Source organism: Ictalurus punctatus, chromosome 18 (assembly GCF_001660625.3).
Source record: "Ictalurus punctatus breed USDA103 chromosome 18, Coco_2.0, whole genome shotgun sequence".
NCBI classification, from domain to species: domain Eukaryota; kingdom Metazoa; phylum Chordata; class Actinopteri; order Siluriformes; family Ictaluridae; genus Ictalurus; species Ictalurus punctatus.
This window is the reverse complement of record NC_030433.2, coordinates 6,904,973-6,925,000: the sequence shown is the minus strand read 5'-3', so window position 1 is coordinate 6,925,000 and position 20,028 is coordinate 6,904,973. Positions and strand designations below refer to the sequence as shown.

General features: G+C 38.2%; 2 protein-coding genes across 7 annotated transcripts in view; one reads left to right on the top strand and one right to left on the bottom strand.

The window, feature by feature from the left end:
* Positions 1 to 20,028, top strand: part of LOC128635363 (uncharacterized) — a 63,992-nt gene that overhangs the window by 31,956 nt on the left and 12,008 nt on the right. For 4 of the 6 annotated variants that reach the window (XR_008398340.1, XM_053687988.1, XM_053687987.1 and 1 more), the window contains one exon: positions 626 to 1,512. Coding sequence is in view for 5 of the 6 variants with exons in the window: in XM_053687988.1 (XP_053543963.1) it covers positions 626 to 1,503 (878 nt within the window). In the remaining variant the exon portion in view is untranslated. Of the gene's footprint in view, positions 1 to 625; positions 1,513 to 7,612; positions 8,034 to 20,028 lie in introns of those variants that run through there. The other 2 variants (XM_053687990.1, XM_053687989.1) reach the window with 2 other exon arrangements.
* On the bottom strand, positions 8,400 to 9,322 carry LOC108278706 (uncharacterized). The gene is made up of 2 exons (XM_017492200.3): positions 8,830 to 9,322; positions 8,400 to 8,722 (listed from the first exon to the last, which is right to left on the bottom strand). The coding sequence occupies exons 1-2, from the start codon at positions 9,305 to 9,307 to the stop codon at positions 8,682 to 8,684; spliced, it is 519 nt and encodes a 172-aa protein (XP_017347689.2). The 5' UTR covers positions 9,308 to 9,322; the 3' UTR covers positions 8,400 to 8,681.

Below are 20,028 nucleotides of genomic sequence, written 5' to 3'. Positions count from 1 at the left end.
AAAAAATGTTATTTGACAGATATAAACCGATGTTCCGTTGATTTGTTCACCTTTCTAGATTCAAGTGGTCTGTGAGCACACTGCTCCATTGAGCACCACAGAGTTATTATTGAACCTAGTGGTCAAAAATTAGAACTAAAACATGAGCTAGCCTTTTAGAAGCCCACTGGGGCAACAGTGACACTGCCCCATGCTCACACTATAAACAGTTTTTGTGGGGGAGGTGCAACAAACAAGACATTGTTACCCAGTCATAACCCAATCTATATCTGTCTAGACATTTGAGGCATTTGAGACACTGAGGAAGCAGCACCCTTCGAGCTAACGCTATTACATTAATTTCTTCTAATCTCTATACTTTAAAATTATTTACCTTCCGTTATACAAATATAACTGACACTACTTTAGATAAAACAATCGTAACGTTGCGCTGTCGCTCAATTTGATCTTTATTTTTTTATTTATTTATTTATTTATTTATTTTAAACAAACATCCGCGACTAGCTTGTAGCCCGCTAGCATCACCTACCACTAGCCTTGTTTACGTTTCACATTTCTCACTTGCCGCTGTTCTGTTTAAAAAAATAAATAAATATGTCTGCTGTCTCTCTGGTTTTGAGTGCAGATGAGGACTCGCTCGAGCTTCACATGGTGCGGCTGGAACTGGAGGATGTGGAGAAGCAGATCCGCGGCCTACTCGACAAGCAGGCCCAGCTGCTGGAGCGACAAACTGCGCTGGAAACATCTTGTGCCTCTGCCCACATATCCAAGGTAAGCACACAGCGTGGTATTTCCACTCCCAGCCCCTCTACGCCGTGTGTTTCTCTGTGCAGGGACCGTGCACCTAGGACTTTCCCAGCCGTGGTCTCCATCACGCTGGCGCCAACACACCTCGGGCCTTGGGTGAACCAGCGGCGAAAGGCGCGGGCTGGACCCTCTCCACCTCCGGTGTTCGAGATTCCAACCAGGAACCGCTTCGCCCCTCTCCGCCAGACCAGACCCAACGCTGTGATCGTCGGGGACTCCATTGTGCGGAACGTCCGTGTAGCCTCATCTAAAGGTAAGGTGCGCACACACTGTTTTTCTGGTGCTTGTGTCCTTGATGTCGCTGCGCAGGTATCCGGGATCCTGAAGAAGGACTGGCGCATTGGAGCGGTTGTGCTGCACGCGGGGACGAACGACACCAGGCTGCGGCAGACGGAGGTACTGAAGAGGGACTTCTCCAGCCTGATCGAGACGGTACGAGGCAGATCACCCACCGCGAAGATCATCGTCTCTGGACCTCTTCCCACATACAGACGTGGAGCAGAAAAGTTCAGTAGACTTCTAGCATTAAATGATTGGTTAGTCTCTTGGTGTAATGAGCAGAATCTGGTGTTTGTCAATAACTGGAATCTGTTCTGGGAGCGTCCTAGGTTGTTTCGTCCTGATGGCCTGCACCCCAGCAGCCTTGGAGTGGAACTGCTTTCGGACAACATTTCCAAGGCGCTACACTCCAAGTGACTGCCTACCGTAAGTACATCTTCCAATAATAACAACATTCAGTATAATCAATGTTCAATTAAAAATCCGGCAAAGGTAATACATACTATAGAGACTGTGTCTGTTCCTCGAGCTATACAAATATATAGAAAATCTCGGAAAGTCTATCTTCGTAACCTAATTAACATAAAATTAAATCATATTGAATGCACAGCCAGCACTTTTGATCTGAGGCTAGGACTATTAAACATTAGATCTCTTGCGTCTAAGGCTCTTATTGTTAACGACATCATTACTGATCAGGAATGTAATTTAATGTGTTTAACAGAAACTTGGATTAAACCAAACGAGTACATAGCATTAAATGAAGCCAGTCCTCCTGGATACAGTTATGTACATCAGCCTCGTTCAACTGGTAGAGGAGGAGGTGTTGGACTCATCCATAGTAAAAATATAGTCGTCACACAAAAACCTAAGCATAAATTTAATTCTTTTGAAATTCTTTATACCAGTATAAGTTAAGTAGCCACAAAAAATAAGTCAATTCCTCTAATTATTATTTACAGACCCCCAGGGCCATATACTGAATTTCTTAGTGAATTTGCAGACTTTGTCTCAAACTTGGTTGTGTCTGTAGATAAAGCATTAATCGTCGGAGACTTTAATATTCATTTTGATAACCTGGAAGACCCTCTAAGATTAGCGGTTGTGTCCATCTTAGATTCAGTAGGGATTAATCAGAACGTAATCGGGCCTACTCATAATGGTGGTCACACTCTTGACCTCATACTAACATACGGACTAAGTATAGAAAATATTATTATCATTTTTCCGCAGTCTGAAGTTGTCTCAGACCATTATCTTATCTCGTTCATAATACGTATTGATCATAATATTTCCACCTCGCCTCGCTACCGCATAAAACGTACCTACACATCAGCTACTGCACTGAGCTTCATAAATAATCTCGCAGAAACATCAATTAGATTTGGATCACCGTCAGATCACACTGAACTCGATCAGGTGACTGAAAGCTTTGAGTCAACACTCCGCTACACTCTAGATAGAGTGGCTCCACTCAAAAGGAAAATAATTAGAGAAAAAAAATTAGCACCCTGGTATAACGATCAAACGCGAACCTTGAAACAGACAACTCGACAATTAGAACGTAAATGGCGTCAAACCAAACTGGTGATATTTCAAACAGCATGGAAGGAGAGCCTACTGAAATATAGGAAATCTCTTGGCGATGCTAGAAAAATCTATTTCTCCACCTTAATAGGAGACAACAAAAACAATTCTAGATTCCTTTTCAACACAGTAGCAAAATTAACTAGGAATAAATTTTAAATTTTTAAGGTTATAACAATATAAGTATGAGGACATTTTTTAAAGTTATTTATTTGAAAAACACACATGTGGGTTGTTCTGAAGAACGTGTTATCTATGTTTAAAATGTCATTGATTCAACGAAATGCTCAATGTGTGCTTTTCCATTCAGTGTGGATTTTAAACAGATATGGAGGTAGAGATCATAAACAACCTCAAACTAGAGCACATAAATTGAGAGTAATCTTAATGGAAGATGTTCAGTATATCCTGAGTAGATGTAAATGTTGTAGGTGTAATGTGTCACAGGCCTAACATGACGTATACTGAAACTTCTTTGTGACTTAATGGAAGCAGGTAATCTCTGTTGGAGTTCATTCAGAGATCGCTGTATTCTTTCTCTCTCTTTTGCTCTATGTGGGTGAGGTCTGGATTTTCCATGGATCTCAAGTGACCAGAACTTCTACCTCTCTGTCTCATCATAACATGAGTGAAGCAAAAGTACATGCGTGTCAAATCAGGTGTATTAGACAAATGAAACCATTGTATCATCCATAGCATTGCCACTCTAGAACTGGAACTGAGAACCACAGAATACAGTGTCATTTCTACTGGTAAGTGTTGAAGTAAACCTTGCATTCAGAGGAATATCTGTGCAGGTGATGTTGGGTTTGAAATGTTCCAGGGTTAGGGGCTGGACGTTTAGACGGTTAGGGCTAGCGTTAGACGGTTCCAAATGCTTATTCGTGGGTGGCTAACATAACACATCTACAGCACAGGTGAATATATATGTGTGAGATATCATTGTTATGCACAGTATCTACAATGTAATTATGGACCTTTCCTTGTCTACCAAGTGCTATGATGAGAAACAGGAATAACCTTGTAATTTTTCATGAATTTTTCATAAACACCCCCCCCCCCCCCCCCCCCCCCCCCATCACACTCTATGTTGGACACATGACACAATAATGAGATTCTTTCTATAGTTAAAGTTAAGGAAGTCCCCTTTCAACAATCCTAACGAAAGAACAATGTCACAATGGTCACATTTTCTCCTATGGCTAAAGTAAATGACACAATAATGACATTTCTCCTTTACCTAAAGTACAGGAAGCCCCCTTTTACATAATCATAAAACTCTGACACATTAATGACACAGTAAGGACATTACATTTCTACATAAGGTTAAGGAAGCCCCTTTTTACACATCTTAACACTCTGACACATAAATTACACAGTAAGTATATCTTTCTATGCACTCTTTGTAACAATTGTAAGACTATATGATTTTTTTATATGTATACACACGCACGACAATAATAAAATTTCTTTCTGTAGCCAAAGTTAAGCAAAGCCCCCTTTTAATACTGCTAACACTCACACGTGACACAATGACATTTTTTTCTATAGCTAAAGTAAAGCTAGCCCGTTTTTAACACTGTTAACACTCTGCCGAATAAACGACACGATAATGACGTCTCTGCGGAATCTTCTCGCATCTCTCTGGAGTCTTCTCGCATCTCTGCGGCGTCTCTAGAGTCTTAATTTTACCTATTGAAAAAAATGTCATTATTGTGTCGCGTCTGGACCGCGTCTTCTCGAGTTCCCGAGTCTCTGAGTGTTCCCGAGTCTTTTTGAGTTTCTACAGAAAGCTGCAGTGTCACATTAACAGCTAGAGTGTTTATACATGTCCAACAGGATGGAAATGAACTCTTTCAGAGTTCAACACTCTACTGTAAGTGTTCCTTCAACACTGGGGATTTTGCTGTACAGGTTCCTTATCTTTATTCATATCCAAATCAACAGTTGTGCTGAATAGCAAATATTGTAAACTCATGAGTCACACCCGTTTAGTCAGTATCACAAGCTCAAAAACAAAGACCGTGATATTTTCTCACATGATCACTTAAAATTTCTGTCAGTTTCAGATGTGTGAGCCACAGTGGTTTTCACGTGACTAGTGATACTCAGATGGAGTGATTCTGTAAATGACTAAACAACCCTAGGGGCATTTTTTTTAAAAACTGAAACTATAAAGATGACAGCAAGATAAAAATCAGATAATTTCAGTACTCTACAATTACAGTTGACAATCTGGATTCCTGTCATTCATGTAAACGGATAAAACCTTTCGGAAACACGTGTGGGCTTTTTCCGATCTGTATCTTAATCTGTATAAAGGTACTGCACAACTCCTCATTCCCGGAGATTCCGAACCTGGAAGTCAGCCAGGAATTGTTCACGGTAGTGTTTTTTAAATGAATATCACGAGGGTGATTATAGTCCTATCTAAGTGAAATTTCACAGGTGAAAACTTTTACAGAGTGTCACTGGAAATTTTTATTATTATATTTTTACATGAGCTGTGGCTTGACAAAAAAACAACAACTAAAACTGACGAATGCATTTAGTCCCACTTTCATTACGTACGATACAACCAAGCAACGCTCGAGTTGGATTTTCACGTTGCTCATGTTACTCATCACTCCTTGATGGGAAAACACTATCTGTTTGAAGAAGCGTGCAGAAGCTGATGTATCAGGCAACCAAACACAGCGGGCAAGTCTTAGTTTCATGATCTTGTCTCACGACCGAAAAAGACTTGGTTTTAGGAAGTTGTTGACTTTCGCTTTGATTTTTCTAGGAAAAGAAATGTCAACAGGGTTATTGTAAGTCAATTAAGGACCCTGAGAAATAATGGAGTCTTTGTGAAAGGAATGCAAGATGGTTCATTTTATTAAATGATGGAAGTTAACCGTACAGACCATTCCATGTATTCCAGCTCGGGAATAAGATGTTTGAGGCACAAGACACACATTTATTCTTGAATATTCAGTTTTAGTGCGATGACATCATCTTCTATGTTTTTTTCCGAAATCTGATTTCATTTCAAGCTTCTATTTGAAAACACGGAATGTTGTTTCGCTCTTAACAAAATAAATAAATAAAAATGATTGGCACCCCTTCCGAGCACTATAAAATGACAGCTATATTTCTAATTGTTTTCATTCATAGATGTTTTGTTTAGGTCATTTGTGATATTTACTGGTTTACTTGGTGGCAAGTTCTATTTGTATAAACGGTATAAAACAACTCCCTAAACCTACTTAAAACACTTGGGGTGCATGGGCATAGTTTCCAGCTAGGAAGAGGGCAGGGTGCCCCTATATTTTAAAAACTAGTTTTCTTACTTAACCAGTTTTAGTTAGCTGGTTGAGAGAAATACTTAACTAGTCTCCCAAACCTCTAAAGCCAAAACTGCACATGCTTTTGTAATCCATTAGCATGGAGACAGTCAAGGGACTAAAACCAGAAATTAAACAAATGATTATTTTGAGATGGCAAATAAAATGTAGGCCAACCCTGACATTAACGAAAGAGTCATACATCAAAAAGAAATGATCCTGGTATTTTAGAGCTGGGGTATACAGTGTGAAATATGACACATCTCCCTACAATGTACAATCCCTAATCCATTCTACAGTGCACTCTGACATCTTTGCTATGGATAGCAGGTCGCTACTTGCACTATACACGAGGTTTACACGAGTTGAGACGTAGCTCGTACGTCAATGCGTCAGTGATCTGTCTTCCATTTCGTTTCAAGAAAATCTCAGTTCTTTGTACCTTATTTTACATCTACGCAGTAGGATTCCCAGAAAATCATAGCTCTTATTCTCAATCCAGTAGTACACTGAATGCCAAATGAAACTCAGCTCTGGGGCATGAAACAGTCAGGGAACATCACTGTATCATTTTTATTGATTAATCATATTTCTGTTTAAATAGATTTTGTAAAAATGCTTTAAAAAAATAAAATAAATGTATTTATATATCACATATATACATGCATAGCTCTCAAATACAACATGACCATAAAAAAGACCCTTCCAAATATTCACACACAGAGGAACTACAGTGTAAAGTAAATTAATGACATCCGAAAAAGCATATAAATCTTAGATAAATACAGAGATTAAAAAATGATAGACATAGTTTTGCATGTTTGTTTTACCAAGTACATTTCTACAATTTCAATGTTTTTTAATATATTTTATTATTATTATTATTATTATTAAAAGCATGTGCATTGTAAGGGAACACATCTCTTCGACTCAAGTTAGTGCAAGAGCGAAGCCTATCTATGGCAGAATTGAGTCTGTACTTGTGTTCTTCGTCTTCACTTTTCTTTTTCTTTTTGTTTGTGTACGATTTTGTCTCTAGTGTTTCATGAGATCATTTACATATATTTCTAAACAAACATGATGAAGAATCATTCCAATTCATTTCAAATTTCATTCTTATAAGCGTGTGGAATTGTGTCTCTAATCCACACGTTCATTGACATTTATATTAAACTGTAGGTCTACTCAGATGTCTCATAGTGATAAGCCAAATGATTGAGCTCAACAATAACACGTAATAAACTCTTTGGCTTTCTTAATGCAGGGAAAGAGCTCAATTCACTTCAGTTTTGCTTTAAGTTTAAGAGGGCAAATGTACAGTGTGTAGATGGTTCTTTTGATTTTGCTGCCCTCTTATGTTCAATTCAAGTAAAAGTCTAAGACTAATATAGAAGTGCAGATCAATGTGTAAGTCACACAAAAGGTTGTAACTAACTTTGTGTCATAGATTCAGATTGACGATGAGGTCACTGTTGTTCTGTGGCAGTGGTGGTGGTGGATAGAGATGAGTCGGGACTGGAGTGTTCAAATCACACTGTGATCCCACTTGGAGACTCTCACACCATCCCAGACAGCTGAGCAAATTTTCTGAAGTGTTTTCTGCCCCCACCTAGGTACAAAGACTAATGGGAAACCATGTTGGAGTCTATCCTACCCCATCCACCTCCCACTGACTAGAGAGGGGGTGTGATGGAGTTACACAGCCCCACTGTGTTTGTGCCCAAGCTGGATGTCCAAGCCTTCAGCATGGAGAATGTTGTTTCTAAATCGGTTGCCTATTCAGTTCCTGGGATCAGATGGGTGACCCTGTATCTAGCTTTTGTCACTCTTGCCTTGAGGCTGCTTGGAGCACCAGCTATGTTTCAGTCACTAATGGACTGCAGGTTTCAGCCCAACTGTGCATATGCCATTGCTTATTTATGACCACTGCTTGTCTACAGTAGCAGTTCGCAGTGACATACGAAGCATAAGAGAGCAATCCAAAAAGAGAGCCGGTTCCTTTCGAGTCTGGTTCGTGCTATACAAATATAAACATGAAGGTAAATATATATATATATATATATATATATATATATATATATATATATATATATATATATATATATATATATATATATATATAATGTGTTTAAAATAAGCTAGTCTTGATTGTGGTAACAGTTTTCCAGCTGGGCAGTCGTTTCCTATGTGATCTAGAACATAAAAATGTAACTAAGAAAAAAATCATTAACCAGAATAATTAACGTTCAGTAAAGGTGTACTGATGGAAATCTGATGGAAAAGGCTTTGCTAATAACGCAGCCTTCAACTCTGGTGAAGAACGTACTGTAGCGTCAATAAATTCAAAACCGGAACAAAGCTTTCTTCTTAACATATGCATGTTCAAGTCACTTTTTTTTGTCTAGTTCGCAGACTTCGGAATCAACTACAGTAGGAAATACCTGTTTAAATCAATTGTCTAATTGTCTTTTTTTTTAAGGTGCATTTAATTTGCTGTTTCTGCTTCAAACGTTAATTTAATCTGCATTTACAACTAAGGAATAATGTGATTTTTGCTAACGTTAGTTGAAATATTAAATTACAGCTGACCCGCATTATTGTTGTTGTTGTTATCTTTAATTTCATAGCTCTGGTTTATGTGAAAATACTCATACTCACCAAATTTCTTTCTTTCCACGTCATCTAAAGGTCATCTAGAGGCGTGATGATCTGATTTTCTGTCACTACATACGAAGAAACAAATTACAAAAACCAAATCAATTCAATTATTCTGTCAAAATGTCATTCTCTGTGTTTATCTGTCATAAAGATTGATCTTCAATGAACTTACTGACTGGTGGTGTAAACTCTATGCTCTTGTGCCGTAGACATTCCCATTGTCCTGCCTCACTGCCTTTGAGCACGGCCATCTCCTTCCTTAATTGTTTCTCACTACACCAAGCTGCATCCAGATCCTCCTGTAACGCACACTCACGACGTCTGGATGCTTCCAGTTCTGTCTTCAGTTCTTCCAGTTCTCTTTTTAATACGTTTTCCTTGTTCTCCCGAGCCCTTTCCCAAGGTTCAAAATACATCTTCATGAGGTGTTCGTATGAGTGCTGAATAAAAAATCTGCTTTTTTCCCTCCGTGTCATTCCCTCAACTCTTCTGAAAAGCTCCTGGACATTCTCATCGCTGTTCTCCAAAATGTAATATCGTGCTCCACACATCTTCACACAGCGGTTCTTTAGGGCATCTGTTGGATTTTCCCATTCATGTCCATACACGAATAATACCATGGTGTACTGTAAAGCCTCAGCTCCAAACATGTAGGTTATCGCTTTTAAAAGATGATGCTCTTTCCCCGTAGTATGTCCAGCTCGCATCACTAGCAGGAAGGCGTGAGGGCCAGGAAAAGTTAGTGATGTACAGTTTTGAATCTCGTCTCTGATGGACTCGACTCCATTCGAGAAAATCATATACGAGGACAAGTGGTTCATCCAGTAGGAAGGACCCACAACTACAGAGACCTGCCTTCCATCAATGGTCCCTTCTCTAATGTTGCCTTTCTTTGGATGGATTGCTAACTTCATGTGAACAGACCTGAGTATTATGCTTGATGCATGACCGTTATCAGCGCAATCTCCACCCAGCAAAACGAGCCGAAGATCTGATTTCGGTTCATCTGATGCTGATCTGTGTGAATAAATATTACCTGTAATGAAGGGGGGAACAAAAGGTGGTCTCAGACATTTTTGCTGACTGTGTGTGTATGTATGTGTATGTGTATATGTACACATCTCATTTAGTTATCTTCGGTAAGTGCTTTATCCTAGTCAGGGTCACGGTGGATTTACCGTACAGATTATCCCAGGAGTGCAGGAACACGCACTTTATAGATATAAGTGATATTATATTACCAATTATAATGCATAACTGAACAAAATTACTTACCACACCTAAATAGTGATCCTGTTTATTATATTATAATTTTTATAATATTTTTTATAAATATTATAATAAATAATATATATTATATATTGTTTATAATATTGAAGCATTATTACACAGTCTTTTTAAATGCACCTGCCTCATGACTTTACTTAATTTTGCTAATGACTGCCTCATTTGTACAAGTATTTTAATACTTAATGTAACCATTTAAGACATTACAACTTTCAGTTCTGGTCATTGCCCTAAAGTTTTATAAAAAAAATTGTTTTAGCATTTTATTTTATTATTTACATTTGTTTCATAACATTAACAGCAAGACCTATAAAATATCTCTTGCAAATATGGAGGTCAGACTGAGTGAGAGTAAAATGTAAAAATAATGAACTGCAACTTACTTAATTCTGTTTCATCCTGTTGTGCTGTAAAAGAAGAAATGCGGTATATTTTCTTACTACAAGCATTATTAATCGTTTAAATGATTAGAAATGAATAGATCCTTGTATGGCTATACATTAAGTTGGAGAAGACGGCGTAATGTAATTTTTATATATATATATATATATATATATATATATATATATATATATATATATATATATATATATATAAAATATAAAATTTTTACATGTGGTAACCGTGTCCTAAACCTAAACAATTATAGACACCCACTTTGGGTCATTCTATATGAAAGCAAATATAAAGAATCTGCATTTGTACGTTTTATACTGTAGATATCAGCCATAGATAATGTTGTTACTGCGTTTTAATATTGGGCTGATAACATAAACAAATATAATACAACAAATAAAAAAGGAAAGAGGGATTACACGAGAGCAGGAAATGTTGGTCTCGTCTGTAGTCTGTGTACTGTATCTAAAGTAGACGCACTGCTTACAATTATAACTAAGAAGGGATTAAGCCAACATAACGCTTTTTTAGAATATTTTACAATAATCAGGGTTTTTTTCTGATTTAGTATTCCTTGGTTCTGTCAGTATTTGTGAAGGATATGAGAAAAGCAAAGTATGTAGAGGACATTCATCAACAGGACATTTTGCTTAAATAGAAATTATTAGAATCAATGAGAAATAACGAACTGTCTACATTCAAAACAATAAAAGTTTTTGATTGTTTATCAATACAGAAGCGTCACGTCAATGCCAGAAGCTGGCAGCATTTGTCTCTACAGTACACTACCCAGAGATGAACATGTCCCGTTACGGACTACACCATCCAGCACTAACAGAGCCCGTCACGTTCAAGTTCACCATCGTACTGATCACACACATCTGTTCACAATTACACAAGTTCATATATTATATATATATATATATATATATATATATATATATATATATATATATATATATATATATATATATCTCTGGGTAGTGTACTGTAGAGACAAATGCTGCCAGCTTCTGGCATTGACGTGACGCTTCTGTATTGATAAACAATCAAAAAATGTTATTGTTTTGAATGTAGACAGTTCGTTATTGTTATTGTCTGCCAGTGTCCAGTACAATAAAGCTGTTGTTTACCTGCATTTGCATCCACATCTGCAACCGTGACTGGAAGAGTGATTAGTAGAAAAAGTGTCATTTAGATGCACGCATTAATGCAATTCATATATTTCTATATTTCTATGTAAAAACACATAACAGTATCAGTACATTGACAAACATTTACCATTATCTGTATTTGTATCAGTACATTGACAAACATTTACCATTACTATCTGTATTTGGTTCTGGTTTTAAATGGTCCAAAAACAGATTTGAGAACAGATGCTGTATATATGCAAACAGACACACACACACACCATATACATATATATAAACAAAGAGACAAGTATGAACGTCCTTGACTACTGTATGTGTCAGGGTTGGTTGGTTGGTTGGTTGATTCGAGTGACAGTCATGCACACAAGGCATGTGGGATACCAGCATGGAAAAGACCTCCATGTTTTAAGAAAGGCATCACATAAAATATTCACAGTGCTTAAATATTAAAACATTTTAGAGTTTGGAATATTGCCCATTGCACAGCAAAATGGAACAACAATGTGATTTTAATGTCACTGAGCAGTGTAGATGGTATTACGAATGACTCTCAGATCGTAGTTTTAATAGAAACCGTTTTATTCCTAGCTGATAACTGACAAAAATTCATATTAATATTAAAAGTAAGTCGTATACTATAATAGACAGACCTTCCATATTGGTAATAATTATCTTGCCCAATAGAAAAAGAGAGTATAAAATATTACTTTGTATTCACTAAATAAACATTGGGTTAGATATTTTGACCAAAAGTTTATCGATTACACTTTCTTTTAGGGTGCACATACTTAGTTTTGCACATTTAGATATTTTCTTGCTTTATTTTGTTAAATTTGCCATTTGATGATGGTGTTTATTAACTACAATATTTAAAAAAATATATATATATTTAAATTGAAACAAGAACTTCTAGTGTTCTCTTAAGATCTTTAAATGAAATCTTCGCTCAAAGTATTCGTGTGATTTGTCAGTTTGCTCAGAAACAATATTTCGTCATCATTTTATCGATTAGATGTTCCCTCACAAATGACAGTTTAAGCCCAAGCCTACGTAGAGTACATAGCCTGTAGAAAACATTTAATTTGATTTAAAAAGAAAAACATTGTTTGAATTAATAGGCGTGTGACAGCTCTTCTGCTGTGTTCATGTCAATCCTATAGATTGGCCATGTTCCTGAGATGTTTGGTTTTTATCTGCTGTGGCAACATTTCAGCATGTTCAGACCCTTGTTTCCCACAGGCCCGCCTACTGTTTAGATTCTAGCCACTGGTATTTGAGAATCACATATAATGTGTATAATGATGAAAGACAAAGACTCATGTCTTTATTGGACACAGCTCAGTGAAATTGTTTTCTTCGCATAAAAATACTGATTTTTTATCAGTTTCGCATACCGGAGTATGTAAGGAAGTTGGGGTCAGAGCACAGGGTCAGCCATGATACAGTGCCCCTGGAGCAGAGAGGGTTAAGTGCTTTACTCAAGGGCCCATTAGTGGCAGCTTGGCAGCGCTGGGACCTGAACCCCTGACCTTCCGATCAGTAACCCAGAGCTTTAACCACCAAGACACCACTACACCATAATAATTAGTATAATTTCTTAAGTAAGCAAGCAAGTAAAATTCTATCAACATAATTTTCATGTACTAATGAGATACTGATTTTTTTTTTTTTTCTTGAGTGGCAGCACCGCATGTCTGTATAGATGTAAACCTGTAATTTCATGACATGAAGTTGAAGTTGCTTACCTTCCTTTTGCCATCTCCGCCACACTGTCTCCACATTCATCGTTTCAGTAGTTAAAAAAAAATACACCCCAATAAAAATAACTATTTAGGCTACAAAAATGTATTAACTATAGCCAACACCCGTTCAACCTTTTAGAATTGCTAACCTGCACTTCCCTTTTATCAGTTTTACTTTTGTAAAGGTTACAGGGATAGGGAAGTGTAGCGAGTTAGAAGAGGAGATTTTTCTCAGCCGTGGTTTATATGTGGATGTTAAAGTGTTTATGTGGAGAAATGATGGTGCAGTTGGCTTTAGCGTGTTACTGAGTTTCTACTCGTCACTTACACTTTATTTGAGACAAGCAGCGAATAGGGAAGCGCTGTTTAAAATATGGATTTATTAAGTTGCATGATTAGGTTTCTCAACTAGGATCAGCTGATATACAGGGTGTGTGTGGGGGTGTGTGTGGGGGTGTGTGTGGGGGTGTGTGTGTGGGTTTGCCCCATCCTGATTTCTTCTGTTTTTGTGTATATCTATACATAAAAAGCTATACATAAAAACACAAGAAATCAGGAATATTTCACCACACTGCATATATAAACCTGTGTGATTTGAATAAGTACCTAATGTGATAGGATGTTTGCTTGGTTTAGTAAAGAGTTTCTCTTTTACTATTTTGTCCAACGGTATAGAAATGTTTGCATTCAACTATATTAGCTGCACATTTTAGTGTATCACTTTGTAACTGTAGCTCTCCTCTATGCATAGACTTGAAATACTCACTATAAACAGATTAATTAAGTGCAACATATACAAGTTTTAGCCAACATGAACATTACAGGCAGGCAGCCATGGCAAGGTTAGAACATAGCCTAAATAAAATCATTATGTTTCGGTGACACATATTTATGTTCCTTATAGTAGAGATGTCAAAGTATATTATTGTCATTTAATCTGCTAGCATGTAGACTAACTTGTAACTTGTATTTCCTCATTGTTCTTCTGCTTCATGTTTAGACAATATTAAGAGTTTTGTGTCTAACCAGTTCTTTTTTTTTATGCAGAGGATACCGATATGATAGCCTGTGAATGTTTTTTTTCTTGTTTATATTCTCTTGGTTTCGTTTCTCTCTAAGCCAAATGGTTTCATGTTCCTAATTTCATGTTAACATTATAAATTGCTTGCACAATAAGCTAGAGTGGTGCTTTGTGGGATTTCATAAGATTCAGACATGAGCACAAAATGGCTAATCAACACTCTCTATACTCACTAGTGTATTGCATGTATATTTCCAAATCTAGTCTTTGTTTCCAATCTGTATGGGATTGCTTTCTCAGGTTTTGGTCTGGTTTGATATCTGTCTGTATTTAGGTCCTGGTCATGGACAATGATTACGACTGTTACCCCAGAAAACATATCAACCTTGCATTACCTTGGGGGTTTCACTGATTCACATCAGTGTTATGCCAGTCTCATGGTGCTATAGGTCTGAATTGCAGACAGTAATTTCTCATAATCATGTTAAATTAATGAGTGAACCAATGTCTTCATGTCCAGAGGAATCTTTTTCCATGCGGCTCACTATAATATGACCAAGCATTTCAGAATTACTCGCCAAGTGGGAAAGGGCCCTTTGACTATGATTTCTTTTACAATTATACAGGGTAAATCTATATACATACATACAAATTAGATTATACAAATATCATCAAATGTTTGCTTGGCCAACTATGTCAAAAAAGCCTACATACGTGGCCTTCGTTGCCTTATTTTGCGCTTCATAATGCGCCACACGTTCTCAATTGGAGACAGGTCAGGACTGCAGGCACGCCATGCTAGCACCTGCACTCTCTGCTTACGCAACCATGCGCTTGTAATCCGGGAAGAATGTGATTTGGCGTTGTCCTGCTCTGGATAGCAGCATATGTTGCTCCAAAATGTGTACATATCTTTCTGCATTAATGATGCCCTCACAGATATGCAAGTTACCCGTGCCATATGACACAACCTCATACCATGACAGATGCTGGCTTTTGGACCTGACACTGATAACAGCTTGGGCAGTCCTTTTCCTCTTTGGCCCAGAGAACACAAAGTCTGTTTTGTCCAAAAACTATTTGAAATGTCGACTTGTCGGACCACAAAACATGCTTTTACTGTGCTACTGTCCGTCTCCGATGAGACCGAGCCCAGAGAAGTCGTTGGGGCTTCTGGACAGTGTTGATGTATATGTAGCAAGTGGCCTGTTTGTAACAACTATGCCACCCTGAGAAAACGGGGAAAACAACCCAAACAAGCACACAACTACGATGCACTTAGAACAGGCAAGAGGCATGGGTTTCCATACAAAAATAAATTTCATTTGAAATGAAAAAGACTGGCCAAGAATTATTTTTTTTTTTAAAAACAGCAACCAATGCAGTCAGGCATTGGTCAAATAAAATAGTCACAAGAAGAAATTAACAATAATTATAGGAGGACTGAGGCTTCCTGTATGAAGGGCAGTCTAGTATGAAAAAAACCCCCACCAATTAGAACCCCACCAATTAGAATTATACCCACAAAATTCACTTCAAAGAACACAGCAATAATAATGACCCTTAGTGAAGTAAAGCCTAAGGTGCAGCAAAGAACCCCCCCAGCCTCAGACAGCACTCAGCTCCTACAAGCAGAAAACAAAACAAAGAAGTCACATTAAGAAAGAACACGATCAAAGAAGCACCAAAGCTGCTAAACAAAGAAAAACTTAAATAATAATGAAAAAAAACACATTCCATATCAATTTGCAAAAAAAAAACCAAACCCCAGAAAAATCAATTACAATATGCTCAAAACAGGCAAACAACAAAATAAAAAAAAAAACAAGACAAAACAAAAACAAACTTACTGTCACAAAAACACAGAGATAACCCCGAGCTCAAACTGATTACAGGCAGCAAGTTTAACAAGACTGACCAAAACCACTACTACCGCATAGTGGTATCAGCATAATTGATAAAAACTGTTACAACACAGTTGAATTTGAGAAACTGAACTTAGTGACATTACCCAACAAAAATAAAGCAAAAGCACAACAAAAAAGAAAAACATTAATACAACAACAACAACAACAACAAAAAAGAAGGGACCTTCCCACCCACTTGGGTATTAGACGGAGGCCTGACTGGACAACAAAAACAAAAGCGAAGCAGAGCAACGCAAAACCAGAAAGAACAAAGCAGAACAAGCAAACCAAAGCATACAAAGCAAAACAAAGCAGCAATTTGGCTCCGCGAGTGAGTGGTTGGAGCTATACCAAAACGACCGCACTCACTCAGCCTGCATTAACGCATGCAAAATCAAGGACCGGTGATCCGATGACATAATACTCACGATGGCACATACGAAAATCATACGATAGCTTCTTTAACAGTTGTGACAGCAACAGCTGGCGCTCCGACCAGGGCTACGTTAAACTTCCATGCTACACAGATGGGAGCCCTGACGGCACACCGCACTGAGAGTGAGCAGCACACCACACATGCACACAGTCTCGGTAGCCCAACATCACACTAGACAAGTAAATCGCATGATAAGTGGACAACGCTTGCATCAAACAGCTAAACCACAAATCTAAAAACACATACCTGTGTAGTCTGTAGCAGCGAAAGGAAGGGGCAGGTTTTCGACCATGACACATTCTGTGAGGCATAAACAACAGCTTATATACTGTGGTAGGAAGATAGCTCATTGGCCACGTAGTTAATAAGGGTGACGTTTTAATCACAGCACACACCTCACTACATATAGCTTCTGCTTTGCATAGTAAAGCCTTAACTTGCATCTGTGGATGCAGCGGCGAAACGTGTTGATCGACAAAGGTTTACCAAAGTATTCCCGAGCCCATGTCAGGATATCCATTACAGACTCGTGACGGTTTTTAAGACGTCTGAGGGATCGGAGATCACGCGCGTTCAGACGTGATTTTCGGTCTTGCGCTTTCCGCACCGAGATTTGACCTTGAATCTTTAAATTATGTTGCGCACTGTAGAAGGTGAAATGCCCAAAATCTTACTGATTTGTCTTTGGGGAATGTTGTTCTCAAAGTGTTGCATTATTCACTGACGCATCTGTTGGCAGATTGGTGAGCCTCGACCCGTCCTTGCTCTTGAAGGACTATGGCTTTTTTGGAGGCTACTTATATGCTATGATTAGACGATTGCCTCACCTTTTTCACATCAACTTCTTATTTCAACTCGTCACATTGCTATTAGGTCTAAATTGCCCCTGTGCCAACTTTTTTGGAACATGTTGCATGCATCAATTTCAAAGTAAACATTTATCTTCAAAAAAATTATGCATTGATTAGATAAAACTTTAAGTACCTCATCTTTATACAATTAAAAAAATATACATTTCAAAGTACATTTACAAATCACTCCGCTTTGTCTTTATCAGCATTTTCCAAACTGTCGCAACTTTTTCAGAATTGCGGTTGTATATATATTTTTTATATATATATATATATTATATATATATATATATATATATATATATATATATATATATATATATATATATATATATATATATATATATATATATATATATATATATACACACACACACACACACACAGTGCCCTCCACTAATATTGGCACCCTTTTTAAATATGAGCAAAGAAGTCTGCTGTGAAAAATTGTCTTTATTGATTAACCTTTTGATCCTTTGTTTAAAAAAATGATAAAAATACTCTGATCTCATGGATATCAAACAATTGCAAACACAACACAGGTTTATCACAAAAAAATATTTGTTAAATATAGGTGTGCCACAATAATTGGCACCCTTTCAGTTAATCCTTTGTGCTAGCTCCCTTTGCCAAGATAGCAGCTCTTCTCCTCTAGAGTCTTCTCCTATAATGCCTGATGAGGTTGGAGAATACATGGCAAGGGATCTGAGAGCCTTCAAATTTCATGGACTCTCCTCTTCAGTTCACTCCACAGGTTTTCTATGGGTTTCAAGTCAGGGGACTGGGATGGCCATGGCAGGACCTTGATTTTATGGCCAGTAAACCATTTTTGTGTGGCTCATTGTCCCGCTGGAAGATCCAACTATGGCCCATTTTAAGCTTTTTCATTGACAGTTTTTGACAGTCAGGTTTTCATTAAATATCCTCTGGCAGAAAAACAGCCCCAAAACATTAAAGAGCCAGCACCATATTTAACCGTGGGCATGAGGTACTTTTCCATGTGGCTACATTTCTGGTTGCGCCAAAACCACCTCTGGTGTTTATTGCCAAAAAAAACTCTATTTTGGTTTCATCTGACCGTAGAACCCGATCCCATTTGAAGTTCCAGTAGTGTCTGGTAAACTGAAGACGCTTGAGTTTGTTTTTGGATGATGCTTAACAACCTTTTGCCGCACATCACAGCTATATTCCTTGGTCTTACCCATTGTTATGAATGACTAAGGGAATTTGGCTTATGTTTCACCTCATATTTATACCCCTGTGAAACAGGAAGTCATGGTTGAACAATTTCCTGTTCTTAGTCACCCAGACATACTAAACAAAATATAAATGGGAATATACTTCAAATATATTTTTCTCATATGAATTCATAAGGGTCTTCATGACATTGACTTGATTTACGTTGGACACATGCTTTTGTTATGGTTATGTTCTGTCTCCGCCCCGTTTTGTAATTGTTTTCCGAATGTGTTGCATCATTGTTTTCAGCTGTCCTGTGTTTAACCCATGATTACATTTGTAATCATGTGTCCCTAGTATTCTAGTATTGAGTTTATCTCATTACCAAGTGGTTGTTAATTGTTTCTCATTGTTTTTCATTTCATGTTTATTGACCTTGTTTCTCGTTTTCGAATTCTAGCCTTGCCCTATTTATGCCTGTTTGTATATCGCCTGACCTTTTGCCTGTTATTAGACCACACTTTGGATTATCATTTTGGCTTTGTCTGCCTGCCTCTCTCTCTAATAAACGTCTTTAACTGCACTTGCATATGTCTCCATTAATCTCCATTACGTAAGTTACGTGACAGAATAATACGCCTACTATGCATGCAACAGGAGAGCATCACGGCAGTGTACACGGGGATGTCTGGCCACCCTTCATGTCAGTCCAGTTTCCCCAGTGGACTGCCATAGACCTCCTGGACACAAATTATAGATTGTGTGCCTACATTAGGGAGTTCTTCTCCACAGCCAAATATACTTTTCGAGCCTGGCGAACCCCAAGTCAGACAAGAGACAATGGCTTGGGTTCATTGTGTCCCAGTTTTATGGCATGTGAATGGGCGGAGCATCTGGTCAGTACAGGGTCAAGTGCCCTCAACACTGTAACTCAGTTTGCGGAACTATTCTTGAAGGAGTTTGGGCATCCAGGGCAGAGCAGCAACCTGGATCAACTTTTGAGAGGAGTCAGTGTGACGAACAAGCCTGACCTGCCATTCCACACTTACTATGAGTGGATTGACGGGTCAGCCGCCACAGCTCAGGTTCAGCCCCTGGCCAACAGTGTCCCACATGCAGGAAACTTAGGATCCATGGATCATATTTCTGTTTTCGTGGATGTTTCAAGAGCAGCTGGCATACTCACAAACGACTCCACAAGAGAGCACCTGCTGAGCTCCAGCCAGAGGTCAACGTAGCGACCTTGGCTCCAGAGCCGCAGCTCGAGACCCACGAGGTGGGTTCACCTGCCGAGCTTCAGCCGGAGGTCAATGTGGCGACCTCATCTCCAGAGCTACAGCTTCAGATCCACGAGGCGGTCTCATCCCCAGAGCTCCAGCAGGAGACCCGCAAGGCAAT